This window comes from Ranitomeya imitator, chromosome 3 (genome assembly GCF_032444005.1).
Source record: "Ranitomeya imitator isolate aRanImi1 chromosome 3, aRanImi1.pri, whole genome shotgun sequence".
NCBI classification, from domain to species: Eukaryota; Metazoa; Chordata; class Amphibia; order Anura; family Dendrobatidae; genus Ranitomeya; species Ranitomeya imitator.
In genome coordinates, this window is record NC_091284.1 from 336,874,079 (window position 1) to 336,887,906 (window position 13,828).

A 13,828-nucleotide genomic window follows, 5' to 3' on the forward strand; every position below is an offset into this window, starting at 1 on the left:
AGCCCACGACAGCACCCGTTCACATCCCTCCCTTTTCTGTATATAGTCGCACGTGGTGCTTCTTTGGTGAGGTGTAAATATTAGAAGAAAATAGCATAAGGTTGTAAATATGTATATATATATATATGGATATACCTGAACCTGTTAACTAAAACCTGGCGGCGGTTCCTCCTATTCTCTGTAAAACAACTGAGGAGCGAGGGGGGGCCGCCCCTTTTATCTCTCTGTAGGTTTCCTGTTCCTAGGGGCGGATCCCCTCTCTCTAGTGGGTGCTGTCGTGGGCTCTATAAAAGAGCATTACCGGTACGTAATCCGGTATTTCATTTTTACAGATCAATTTGTGAAGCACCTGGGGGTTCAAATTGCTCACTGTGCATCTAGATAAGTTCCTTTGGGGGTCTAGTTTCCAAAATGGGGTCACTTGTGGGGGAACTCCAATCTTTAGGCACACAGGGGCTCTCCAAATGCGACATGGTGTCCGCTAAAGATTGGAGCCAATTTTTCATTCAAAAAGTAAAATGGCGCTCTTTCCCTTCCAAGTCCTGTCGTGCGCCCAAACAGTGGTTCCCTCCCACATATGGGGTATCGGCGTACTCGGGACAAATTGTACAACAACTTTCGATGTCCAGTTTCTCCTTTTACCCTTAAGAAAATAAATTGTTGCCAAAAGATCATTTTTGTGACTAAAAAGTTAAATATTCATTTTTTCCTTCCATGTTGCGTCTGCTGCTGTGAAACACCTGAAGGGTTAATAAACTTCTTGAATGTGGTTTTGAGCACCTCGAGGGGTGCAGTTTTTAGAATGTGTCACTTTTGGGTATTTTCAGCCATATAGACCCCTCAAACTGACTTCAAATGTGAGGTGCTCCCTAAAAAAAAATGGTTTTGTAAATTTTGTTGTAAAAACGAGAAATAGCTGGTCAAATTTTAACCCTTATAACTTCCCAGCAAAAAAAAAATTTCTTCCAAAATTGTACTGATGTAAAGTAGACATGTGGAAATGTTATTAATTAACTATTTCGTGTCACATAACTCTCTGGTTTAACAGAATAAAAATTAAAAATTTGAAAATTGTGAAATTTTCAAAATTTTCGCCAAATTCCCGTTCTTTTTCACAAATAAACGCAAAAATTATCGACCTAAATTTACCACTAACATAAAGCCCAATATGTCACGAAAAAATCTCAGAATTGCTAGGATCCGTTGAAGCGTTCCTGAGTTATTACCTCATAAAGGGACACTTGTCAGAATTGCAAAAATTGGCCAGGTCATTAAGGTCAAAATGGGCTGGGTCATGAAGGGGTTAATTAATGTCATAGCATAGCCTACTCTAAACCGAAAAATAACCGCAGTAAACATGTTACTATTTTGACTAGGAAATGTTAGCTGGTACCTGGACCCAGCCTGCCAGCCTAGTAAGCATTTAACGTAACCCAATTGCCTAATATGACCAGACTGAGTTTGGCCCAATGTACAGTATATGTTAGTCAGTCTTCTCTGTACACCTATCTAGCAGTATGTTATGCATGGTAAGCTCTGGTAAAGATCTTGCCTTGTGGGCCAGGAGCTCCCATGGCTTGCAATGCACTGCTAGTGCCTCTACATATATACTTACCCTGCCAGCATGGTGTAAAGGAGAATTCCCAGACTCCAGATGTCACATCCTTCGTCATATCCTTGTTTCTTCAACACCTACAAAACATTAGTCAAATTGCACAATAATAAAGTCTCCTTGCATAACTCATTTGTATTCTTTGCTTATTTATTAGTGCAGTTTCCAATAGCCTTATTACCTCTGGGGCCACAAAATTGGCCGTATAGCATGGGGTCATTAATAATCCATTTTCTGCACGCAGCTGTTTCGCAAATCCAAAATCACAGATCCTTATGGAATCTGGGTTTCCAGATTCATCAACATAAAGGATGTTACTTGGTTTCAAGTCTCTATGGACAACCTAGAATGTGATAGGAACAGATAAAGATTTATAGCTATAACATAAGACCATGTGTTATTAAAGGACTTTCCCTCAGTCTGAAGAAAATTTGTTTAAAGGGAACCTGTCACGAGTTACAGCCACTGCCTTTCAGGGCTTATCTACAGCATTCTATAATGCTGTAGATAAGCCCCCGATCCGAACTACAAGAGAAGAAAAATAAGATATTATACTCAACTTGGGGGGGGGGGATCCGGGCCGATGGGTGTCGTCGGTCCTGGTCCTTCGCCTCCCATCTTCTTGTGATGCCACCCTCCTGCTTGTTCATGTGGATTATGCGTCATCCACACAGACTCCCTGGCATCACGCTCCTGTGCAGGCTACTTATCTGCCCTGTTGAGGGCAGAGCAAAGTAATGCAGTGCGTAGGCGCTGGGAAAGGTCAGGGGCCCAGCACCTGCGCACAGCTGGAATTTGGATAAGTGTGCCTGCGCAGGAGCGCGATGCCGGGAAGCCTGTGAAGCAAGCAGGAGGGTGGCATCGCAAGAAGGTGGGAGGCGCCGGACAAGGACCTGCAACACCCATCGAACCGGATCACCCCCAGGTGAGTATGATAAAAGTTATTTTTCTTCTCTTGCAGGTCGGATTGGGGGCTAATCTAAGCACTGAAAGGTAATGGCTGTAGCTCGTATCAGCCAATCTTGGAGACCGGTTCCCTTTAAATGGTGGAAATGGCATGAAAAATATAATCCACTTTTCTCACCCAATAAAGCTTTTAACATCTACAGTGCTGCCGCTCGTGTTCCCCATCTGTCTACTTTGCTTCAGCAATAACTTTAGCAATGCACAGCATTACACTGTAAAGGCTAGTGACTGACTGCAGTGGTCACGAGGGTAGACAGATATAACAATAGCCAATTGAGCATAGATCAAAGGTGAGCATTGGCACTGAAGCGTCAGTTGGCTGGTCAGATAAAGGTCATTTTCTACCGTTATTTCCAATTTGCTATAGATATCAGAACACCCAACAAACATTATGTGCACATAATAATCTCACCCCTTGTGTATGAAGATATTCCACAGTCTTGCAGATGGTCAGGAGAACAGCACAGGCCTCTCTTTCTGAAAAGACCTTCTGACGCAAGATTCTATCAAGCAGTTCTCCACCTCTCATAAGCTCGGTCACAAGGTGGACGTAATTTCCCTCTTCATACACCTGTTTTGATTTGGGCAGAGAAACCATTATGACTACTTGGTCTTGAGAAGAGAGTAATTGTTCTAAATGTGGAAGTGCTGCTTTTTCATAAAAATTCTCATTTAACTGTCCCGCGTATTAATGTCGTTAATACTTACATCCTTTAAAGTAATTACGTTGGGATGTTGACCGTATCTCCGCAAAATCTCTATTTCTTCTGATGGATCAATTTTGGTTTTATCTATTATCTGCAGTTCAAAGAAGTTGAGTAGACAATGTAAGGTTTATGGTCGCAGTTAAAAAGTAAAGTAATTAACAGGATTGTCTGAACTAAGCAAAGTACTTTCAATTGCTCTATTAAACGTGTTTACCGAGATTACACAAGAAAAAATGGGATGGAGATTAGCTCCAATATCAGACACCGCTCAAGAATGGCTACAAATCCCCTATCAGCAGGTGAAAATATTGGAGTATGCACGCTTAAGGTATGGGTGCAAAGTGAGAAGTCATCAATAAACCAGATCACAGGTTTGTGTTATTGTCTACAACATTCATTGTATCACAACTGATCAGCTTTACAGAGACTCCGATTTAAAAATAGGATGCCAAAAATACAAAATGTAGATGTATGTAGTCCAACACTTAGCTAGCAAATCAAGTAAGTTATGGCTAAACTTCCAAAGCAGTGATCATTAAAGTAAATGGCATGACAATTTGAAAAGTCATATAATTTAACCTACCCTTTTCTACCGATTAAGAGATTAGGTGGGTTGTTGGAGATCAGCTTGCAATTAAGGCTGTGTGCCCGCGTTGCGTTTTTTATGCGTTTCTGCCGTGTTTTTTGCCACAGCGGAAACGCTAAAAAACACTTAAACGCATTCTCATGCAATCCTATGGGATTTCGCAGTTGCTGTGCCCGTGCTGTGGATTTTCCCGCTGCGGAATCGCATAGCGGTAAAATTGGCAGCATGTTCATTATTTCTGCGGAATCGAGGCGATTCCTCAGCCATAGGATTGCACTGAAACGCTCACTTTACGCATCTAGCTATGCCCACCATGCGTAAAGTGAGTGCTTCATGTGCGGATGGTACCCACGGTCTGGAAGAGAGGAGACTCTCCTTCAGGCCCTAGGTACAATATTCCTGTAAAAAAAAAAAAAAAAAAATATTAAAAATAGGGATATACTTACCTTCTGATGGCCCCTGCCTCTCAGCGGTGCACGTGGCGGCTTCCGTTCTCAGGGATGCATTGCGCGAATTACCTGGGATGACATTGCGGTTACGCAACCGTGACGTCACAAAGGTCCTTCGTGCAAAGCATCCCTGAGAACGTAACGTACTGGGAGCGCCGCTGAGGAGATCGGGGGCCGTCGGAAGGTGAGAATAACCATATATATTTTTATTATCTTTAACATTCTATCTTTTACTATTGATGCTGCATAGGCCGCATCAATAGTAAAAAGTTGGTCATACTTGTCAAGCACTATGCTTGACAAGTGTGACCAACCCGTCAATCACTTTTCCAAGGGATGCTTCAAATCGCTTGGAAAAGTGCAAGCATTCTGCAAGCTGAAAACACTTGCAAAACACTTGTGTACTCTTTCTTACTCTTTAGTGTCATATTCCATGCAAGTCAGGGACGGACTGAGGGGCCTAGAGTCCACAGGTGGAATTGATTCCAGGGGGCCCACCCTACGGCTATTTTACATGGACGTTCATAAATATGAGAATTTTAGCACACAATACAGCATGCAAAACATAACTGTGCTGTAGTACAGTGCATATCAAAAGGGCTTTGGACTTGTAGTTCCCAGAGCTGAGAAGGAAGACTATCACAGGATGTTCAACCAATCCGTAACCACATTTGGTGGGAAAATTGTCAAGAGAGCAAAGAGACTCTTCTGGCTCAGATGGCTTATTACTGCTGCAGCCAATAAGTGGCCTCGGAGGTGACAATTTTGTCATTGATGTGGCCACAGATTGGCTGCGCCAGTCATGAGGTTGAAGCCATTAAAGAGAGCATCTGTGGGGGAGACACGAGTATTTTATATTTTATTAATGACCAGGCGATTTTCAGTTTTTGAGCCCTTTTTCTCCCCTTATGCCAAGAGCAATAACTTTTTCATTTTTCTGCTGACATAGCTGTGTGAGAGCTGATTTTTCCAGGACAAGATGTACATTTGAATAGCACAATCCATTTTATCATATGATGTAATGGAAAGCTGGAAAAAAATTTGAAGAGTGGCAAAATAGCAACAAAAGTGCAATTGTTTTTTGTTTTTTTATTTATAACATTCAATTTACCGTAAAAGTTACCTAGAGTTATAATTCTCCAGGTCAGTACAATTATGCATATACCAAACATGTACAGTTTTTAAGTGGTGAAAAAAAAATTCAGACCTAAAAATACAAACATTTTGCTTGTTTTGCCATTTTCCGAGTGCCATAACATTTTCAACTTTTGGGATATGGGGCTGGGTGAGGGCTTTTTTTTTGCACCCCAAGCCAATATTATTATTGATACCAATTTGGGGAATATATGATGTTCTCATCACTTCTTATTGCATGTTTTTCTGTTCTTGTGGCTGCTGAAAAAATGGAATTCTGGTGTTTTTTTTTCTAGTTATGCGGTTTATCGATGGGACCAATTTATTTTATATGTTGATAAATAGATGGATGAGTATTATGGACACATCAATACGAAATGTGAATTTTTAAAAATGGATTACTTTTTACTATGGTAAAAGAAGAGCGATTAACTTAATTTTATTTTTTTCATTTTTATTTTTTATTTTTTTTACTTTTCACTGTATTTGTTAGTACCCTTGGTGGCCCTTGAGTAAGCGTTCAATCTTATCGCTTGTGCTATATACAGAAATGCCATAGCATTGCTGGATATATAAAATATCATGGTAGCATATGAACGCCAGCGAGTGACTGGTTTTCACAGAAGTACTGTGATGATACTCACAGGGGTCTTCAGCCCCCAGCGCCCTCCCACCCCCAGATGTCAAGGCAACCCATTGGTGTCCCATGATCACATCGCAGGTCCACTAATGAGGTGTTAAAACGGTGCCTGTCATGGCATTAATTGTCGCCGTTACAGATTGATAGCGTCATTTAGCAGGTTAAACAGCCGACAGCTTTTTGACAGTGAGAGCGATCAAAAAAGTGGAACAAGTTGCCATGAGAGGTGGTGAGTTTTCCTTCAATAGAAATCTTCAAACTGAGGCTGGACAGACATCTGTCTGAGAGGGTTTAGTGAATTCTGCATTGAGCAGAGGGTTTGGACACGATGACCCTGGAGGTCCCTTCCAACTCTAACATTCTATGACTATGAACTACTGCTCATGTTCTGTATGCCTACTCTGCGGTGCTCTACAATGCGCATACCCCACCCCCGTCCCGGTATCCATGGCACCCATCCCCATCCTGGTATCCATGGCCACCATCCCCATGGATCAGCAGAGGTCAGCTGCCGAAATATTCACTACTTCCCATGCCAGGGAATATGGGGGTGGAGAGTAGTGAATATTAATTCTGTTTAGTGACATAACTACTGCTTATGCGCTGGATGCCTACACTGCTGTGCCCTACAGTGCGCACACTCCTCTGTATAGTGACAGAACTACTGCTCAAGTGCTGGATGCAGGGGTGCCGCTATCATGGGGCAAGTTGAGCCCTTTGCTTCAGGCGGCAGTCCTCACTGAAAGACAGGGGGTGGCAGAGCGACGGTCAGAACACTTGGTGCCGACTCTCCATAATCCCTGACACTTGCTGTCACTAGTGCGGTGCGCGCTCCCCTGCTCACAACCCACGGTGTGCAATCTCAGCCGGTCATCCCTGCATCCGCAGAGCAGTACACCACATATTGGCTGCTCTGTGCAAACAGGAGCTGTGATGAGGTCACAGGAGGGGAGGAGTCACGGGTCACATGATCGGGACCTCCATGGTTTGCAGGACTCTGTGCTGGTTGCAATGGTAAGTGTGTGTATGAGGTGTACGGAGCGGAGCCGTGTGTGTGAGGTGTACGGAGTGGAGCCGTGTGTGTGAGGTGTACGGAGCAGAGCCGTGTGTGTGAGGTGTACGGAGCGGAGCCGTGTGTGTGAGGTGTACGGAGCGGAGCCGTGTGTGTGAGGTGTACGGAGCGGTGTGTGTGAGGTGTGCGGAGGTGTATGGAGCGGAGCTGAATGTGTACGAGGTGTGCGGAGCGGAGCCGTGTGTGTACGAGGTGTACGGAGCGGAGCCGTGTGTGTATGAGGTGTACGGAGCGGAGCCGTGTGTACGAGGTGTACTGAGCGGAGCCGTGTGTGTACGAGGTGTATGGAGCGGAGCTGAATGTGTACGGAGCGGAGCAGTGTGTGTACGAGGTGTACGGAGCGGAGCCGTGTGTGTACGAGGTGTACGGAGCGGAGCCGTGTGTTTACGAGGTGTGCGGAGCGGAGCCATGTGTGTACGAGGTGTACGGAGCGGAGCCGTGTTTGTACGAGGTGTATGGAGCAGAGCCGGGTGTGTGCGAGGTGTATGGAGCGGAGCCGCGTGAGTACGGAGTGGAGCCGTGTGTGCAAGGTGTACGGAGCGCAGCCGCGTGTGTAGGAGTAACTATGTGTGGCCATTATACAGTATGGAGCATCATGTGTGGCCATTATACAGTATGGAGCATCACGTGTGGCAATTATTCAGTATGGAGCACTGTGTGGCCATTATACAGTATGGAGCATCATGTGTGGCCATTATACAGTATGGAGCACTGTGTGGCCATTATACAGTTTGGAACACTGTGTGGCCATTATACAGTTTGGAACACTGTGTGGCCATTATACAGTATGGAGCACCATGTGGGACTCAAACTGTATGGAGCAATATATGGGCTCATTATACTGTATGGAGCAATACATGGGGCATGTTATTCTGTATGGAGCAATATATGGGGCTCATTCTGTATGGAACATTGTGGTGCTACTGCTCATGCGCTGGATGCCTACACTACTGAGCTCCACAGTGCACACACTCCCCTGTATAGTAACAGAACTACTGCTCATGTGCTGGATGCCTACACTGCTGTGCTCTATAGTGCACACTCCTCTGTATAGTGACAAAACTACTGCTCATGCGCTGGATGCCTACACTGCTGAGCTCTACAGTGCACACACTCCCCTGTGTAGTGACAGAACTACTGCTCATGTGCTGGATGCCTACACTGCTGTGCTCTACAGTGCACACACTCCCCTATATATTGACAAAACTACTGCTCATGTGCTGGATGCCTACACTGCTGAGCTCTACAGTGCGCACACTCCCCTGTATAGTGACAGAAGTACAGTGCATGCGCTGGATGTCTACACTGCTGAGCTCTACAGAGCACACACTCCTCTTTATAGTGACAGAACTACTGGTCATGTGCTGGAAGCCTACACTGCTGAGCTCTACAGAGCACACACTCCTCTGTATAGTGACAGAATTACTGGTCATGTGCTGGATGCCTACACTGCTGTGCTCTACAGTGTACACACTCCCCTGTATAGTGACTGAACTACTGGTCATGTGCTGGATGCCTACACTGCTGAGCTCTACAGTGCGCACACTCCTCTGTATAGTGACAGAATTACTGGTCGTGCTGGATGCCTACACTGCTGAGCTCTACAGTGCGCACACTCCTCTGTATAGTGACAGAATTACTGGTCATGTGCTGGATGCCTACACTGCTGTGCTCTACAGTGCACACACTCCTCTGTATAGTGACATAAGTACTGTGCATGCGCTGGAATCCTACACTGCTGAGCTATACAGTGCGCACACTCCCCTGTATAGTGACATAAGTACTGTGCATGCGCTGGAATCCTACACTGCTGAGCTATACAATGCGCACACTCCCCTGTATAGTGACATAAGTACTGTGCATGCGCTGGATGCCTACACAACTGAGCTCTACAGTGCACACACTCCTCTGTATAGTGACTGAACTACTGGTCATTTGCTGCATGCCTACACTGCTGAGCTCTACAGTGCGCACACTCCTCTGTATAGTGACAGAATTACTGGTCATGTGCTGGATGCCTACACTGCTGAGCTCTACAGTGCGCACACTCCTCTGTATAGTGACAGAATTACTGGTCATGTGCTGGATGCCTACACTGCTGTGCTCTACAGTGCACACACTCCTCTGTATAGTGACATAAGTACTGTGCATGCGCTGGAATCCTACACTGCTGAGCTATACAGTGCGCACACTCCCCTGTATAGTGACATAAGTACTGTGCATGCGCTGGAATCCTACACTGCTGAGCTATACAGTGCGCACACTCCCCTGTATAGTGACATAAGTACTGTGCATGCGCTGGATGCCTACACAACTGAGCTCTACAGTGCACACACTCCCCTGTATAGTGACTGAACTACTGGTCATGTGCTGGATGCCTACACTGCTGAGCTCTACAGTGCACACACTCCTCTGTATAGTGACATAAGTACTGTGCATGCGCTGGAATCCTACACTGCTGAGCTATACAGTGCGCACACTCCCCTGTATAGTGACATAAGTACTGTGCATGCGCTGGATGCCTACACAACTGAGCTCTACAGTGCACACACTCCTCTGTATAGTGACAGAACTACTGGTCATGTGCTGGATGCCTACACAACTGAGCTCTACAGTGCACACACTCCTCTGTATAGTGACATAAGTACTGTGCATGCGCTGGATGCCTACACTGCTGAGCTCTACAGTGCGCACACTCCCCTGTATAGTGACAGAACTACTACTCATGTGCTGGATGCCTACACTGCTGAGCTCTACAGTGCACACACTCCCCTGTATAGTGACAGAAGTACTGTGCATGCGCTGCATGCCTACACTGCTGAGCTCTACAGTGCGCACACTCCCCTGTATAGTGACAGAACTACTGCTCATGTGCTGGATGCCTACACTGCTGAGCTCTACAGTGCACACACTCCCCTGTATAGTGACAGAAGTACTGTGCATGCGCTGCATGCCTACACTGCTGAGCTCCACAGTGCACACACTCCCCTGTATAGTGACAGAACTACTGCTCATGTGCTGGATGCCTACACTGCTGAGCTCTACAGTGCACATACTCCCCTGTATAGTGACAGAAGTACTGGTCATGTGCCGGATGCCTACACTGCTGAGCTCTACAGTGCACAGACTCCCCTGTATAGTGACAGAAGTACTGGTCATGTGCTGGATGCCTACACTGCTGAGCTCTACAGTGCACGCACTCCCCTGTATAGTGACAGAAGTACTGTGCATGCGCTGGATGCCTACTCTGCTGTGCTCTACAGTGCACACACTCCTCTGTATAGTGACATAAGTACTGAGCATGTGCTGGATGCCTACACTGCTGGAAAGACCGTACTGCTGAAAAGAGAAACTGGGGGCAAGATGTGCCTTCTCGACCTGCCTATACAGAACTTCTGAAAGGTGTAACTAGAGGCAACAAGATGGCAACAGATTGCAGAAGGTGTATTTTAGGTGGCTAAATATGGCAAACAGTATATTTTCCTTCAACTAATTGCAATTGAAAAATTTATTGTTTAGGTTTATTTAATAAGTAATGGATGCGATTGTGGGAATACACCTGTACTAGTACATGCACATAGCAGATTTTACACGGAAAAAAACAAAATAGCCAGCGATTTGCAAAATAATCCAAAATCAGAAAACTAAAGGCGACTAAAATTTGTGCTTGGGATTTGCAGTTTAACATGCCATATACGATGGGGTTAAATGGCGTATGACTACCTGACAGTATCCACCTCAATAAACGATATGCATGTGGAATACCCATAAAACATACTATGTGACCACAGCCTAATAGAGAAGGCATTTCCTTACCTTCACAGCATATTCCATATTTGTACCCCTGTGAATACAGCGTTTGCACTCAGAGAAAGACCCAACGCCAATAGTCTCCCGTGTAGTGTACACATCACAAAACACAGCATTTTTCGTGTAGATCTGTAAACCAAATATCATGCAGATAACTTGAATGGCAAAATACAAAAATGAGATAATTAAGCAAATTACTGTTCTTGAGGGATGATCACCTTTGGTACAGAAAGTATTGGAGAAGTAGAGGATTTTCCATCCACCTCTGCAAGTGAAGGAGCCACAAAACTAAAGCCACGGAACAGCTGATGAGCTCCCGCGCTCGGAGGAATTCCAGGGGAGTCTGTTTAATAAAGAAGCAGCTTATTAATATTGCCAATGTCTCCTGATATTACATGCAGCTACTTTTCAGATAACGCTAGTGTTGTATAATTTCTGGTATCAAGGAATATGTTCGTATAGCAGAAAGCAACAAGACGCAAACCTCCACTGCATATAAGACAACCCAAGCAGAAAATTATTCCCTTCTCATAACGGTTATATCCTCTGTAGACAATGTCTCCCATTCCTTATACTCTGCCTTTTATTCAATTATATAATGTTAAAAGATAGCAGTGGCAATAACCTACCCAATACCCATATAACTAACAGAGCACTGATCTATTCTCACCAAGAAAAATAGTTTACTAGCCATAGATCGACTAAAGTGATTGTGCGTTCCTTTTACATTTTTGACCTATCCAAGGGATATAAAATCGCTGGGTGCCTACTGGACAGAATAAGAGAACTTACTGTATTTAAGGCCTATCCTAAAGATAGGTCATGAATATAAAAAAAAAGTAGTGGACAACTCCTGTAAATGACCATGGGCTAGCAAACTGGTTTTTCTAGAATGCTGATGCACAGTTTTGTAAAATTTCCATCAATATATAGTCACAAAATTATCCCTGTCTCAAATACCAGTAATAGAGTAACACTGGTTAATGTCCAGTGAAGAGAAAAGGCAGCACTCACTGTACCGGTCCTTTCTTCATTATTCAAGAGCATATAAACACATAGCGGTGGGGAAGAAGAGGTGGAGACAACGAAAGACTACAGCCATTTCGCCCTGCAAGCGCTTCCACGGGTCCAAGGTGAGCGCTTGCAGGGAGAAACGGCCGTAGCCCTTCGTTGTCTCCACCTCTTCTTCCCTGCCACTATGTATATCTGCTCCTGAATAACAAAGAATGGACCGGTACGGTGAGTGCTGCCTTTTCTCTTCAGTGGACATTTCCGTAGCTCTTTTTTAATGGCTGGCACCCAGGTTACCGCACGTTACCTTACCGGACCCTCCAGGAGCTGTCTTAGTCCGGTGCACTGGGACCGGCTTTTGAGACTGGTGCCAGGTCATACTACGCTCTCTACCCACTCACTATTTTGTAACACTAGTTAAACACAATGGTGCAGCAATATATCTAATATAGCACAGGTTTTAAACTTTTTCTGTACGTCAAAATCTTTTGGATGTGACACGCTGTATTAAGTCACTCTGGGCAATAAAAAGGCAAAAAGACCACCTTAGTAATAAAATGTAAAAAAGTAATAAAAAATGCCTTGATACCTCTGATATTGTCATCTACCACCAGTTGAGGAGCTAAATACAGGCAACAGTTTACTACTAGTGATGAGAGAGTGTGCTCATTACTTGAGTTTCTCAGAGCATGCTTGGGTGGTCTCCATGTATTTCGGCGTGCTCTGAGATTTAGTTTGTCACCGCAGCTGCATGATTTGTGGCTGCTAGACAGCTTGAATACATGTGGGGGGTTGCCTGTTAGGCTACGTTCACATTAGCGTGGCGCGCCGCTGCGTCGGCGACGCAACGCACGACGCACAAAAAAACGCGCGCAAACGCACGCAAAAACGCTGCGTTTTGCGACGCGTGCGTCGTTTTTTGACGAAAATTGGACGCACGAAAAATGCAACTTGTTGCATTTTCTTGCGTCCGACGCTAGCGTCGAAAACGACGCACGTGTCGGAAAACGCAACAAAAAAAACGCACGCGTCCCCCATGTTAAACATAGGGGCGCGTCGCCGCTGCGTCGCCGACGCAACAGCGACGCACATTAGCGGACCGCTAATGTGAACGTAGCCTTAGGGAATTCCCACATGTATTCAAGCCGTCTAGCAGTCACAAATCATGCAGCTGCTTCGACAAACTAAATCTCAGAGCACGCCCAAATACTCGGAGACCACCCGAGCAATGAGTATACTCACTCATCATTATTTACTACATATTCAAACAGCTGAGTGGCAGGAATATATATATTTATCAAAGTGATATAATTGAAATAAGTGCACTTTGAATTCTGAATATTTGTCAGATTACAGTAATAAGATTACTCACATTTCCTGACACATAAAAACTACATTGGTGTGTCCCCCCAAAAATAAATAACATCACCTTTTGGAGTGCGTGACGTAAATTCTGAGTCAAAGTAGTATGTGTCATCTGGTTGTGTAACTGCTGGCTTAAATGGTGGGCTAAGCTCTCGACGGTACAGCCTCTGAAAATTGAAAGAGGGAATGCAGTTTAGATAGGCTTTAGTACAAAAAGCTCATTACTGTTTCTATTCTCACTACTGCCAAGGTATCCGCTATCCAAGGTTTATACTTTCTTTAAAAAAAAAAAAAGACAAATGTCATTAATTGAGGGTTCTGACCTTTTGTTCCTGGCATATCATTGTTGGCTTTCTGGTTGTTTTGCAGGTGGTCAGCATATAACTGCTGAAGTCAATCAGTAGCTACAACTGTCAGACATCATAGTGGTGGCATCCTAAGGCTACTTTCACACTAGCGTCGGTACGGGCCCGTCG

General features: G+C 44.7%; 1 protein-coding gene across 3 annotated transcripts in view; it reads right to left on the minus strand.

Moving 5' to 3' along the window:
• RPS6KA1 (ribosomal protein S6 kinase A1) overlaps nucleotides 1–13,828 on the minus strand; it is a 356,285-nt gene that overhangs the window by 48,676 nt on the left and 293,781 nt on the right. For all 3 annotated transcript variants that reach the window (XM_069756752.1, XM_069756750.1, XM_069756751.1), the window contains 7 exons: nucleotides 13,417–13,519; nucleotides 11,195–11,319; nucleotides 10,983–11,105; nucleotides 3,287–3,376; nucleotides 2,991–3,149; nucleotides 1,794–1,955; nucleotides 1,616–1,692 (listed from right to left, as the gene is read on the minus strand). In XM_069756752.1, coding sequence (XP_069612853.1) covers nucleotides 1,616–1,692; nucleotides 1,794–1,955; nucleotides 2,991–3,149; nucleotides 3,287–3,376; nucleotides 10,983–11,105; nucleotides 11,195–11,319; nucleotides 13,417–13,519 — 839 coding nt within the window. The remainder of the gene's footprint in view (nucleotides 1–1,615; nucleotides 1,693–1,793; nucleotides 1,956–2,990; nucleotides 3,150–3,286; nucleotides 3,377–10,982; nucleotides 11,106–11,194; nucleotides 11,320–13,416; nucleotides 13,520–13,828) is intronic.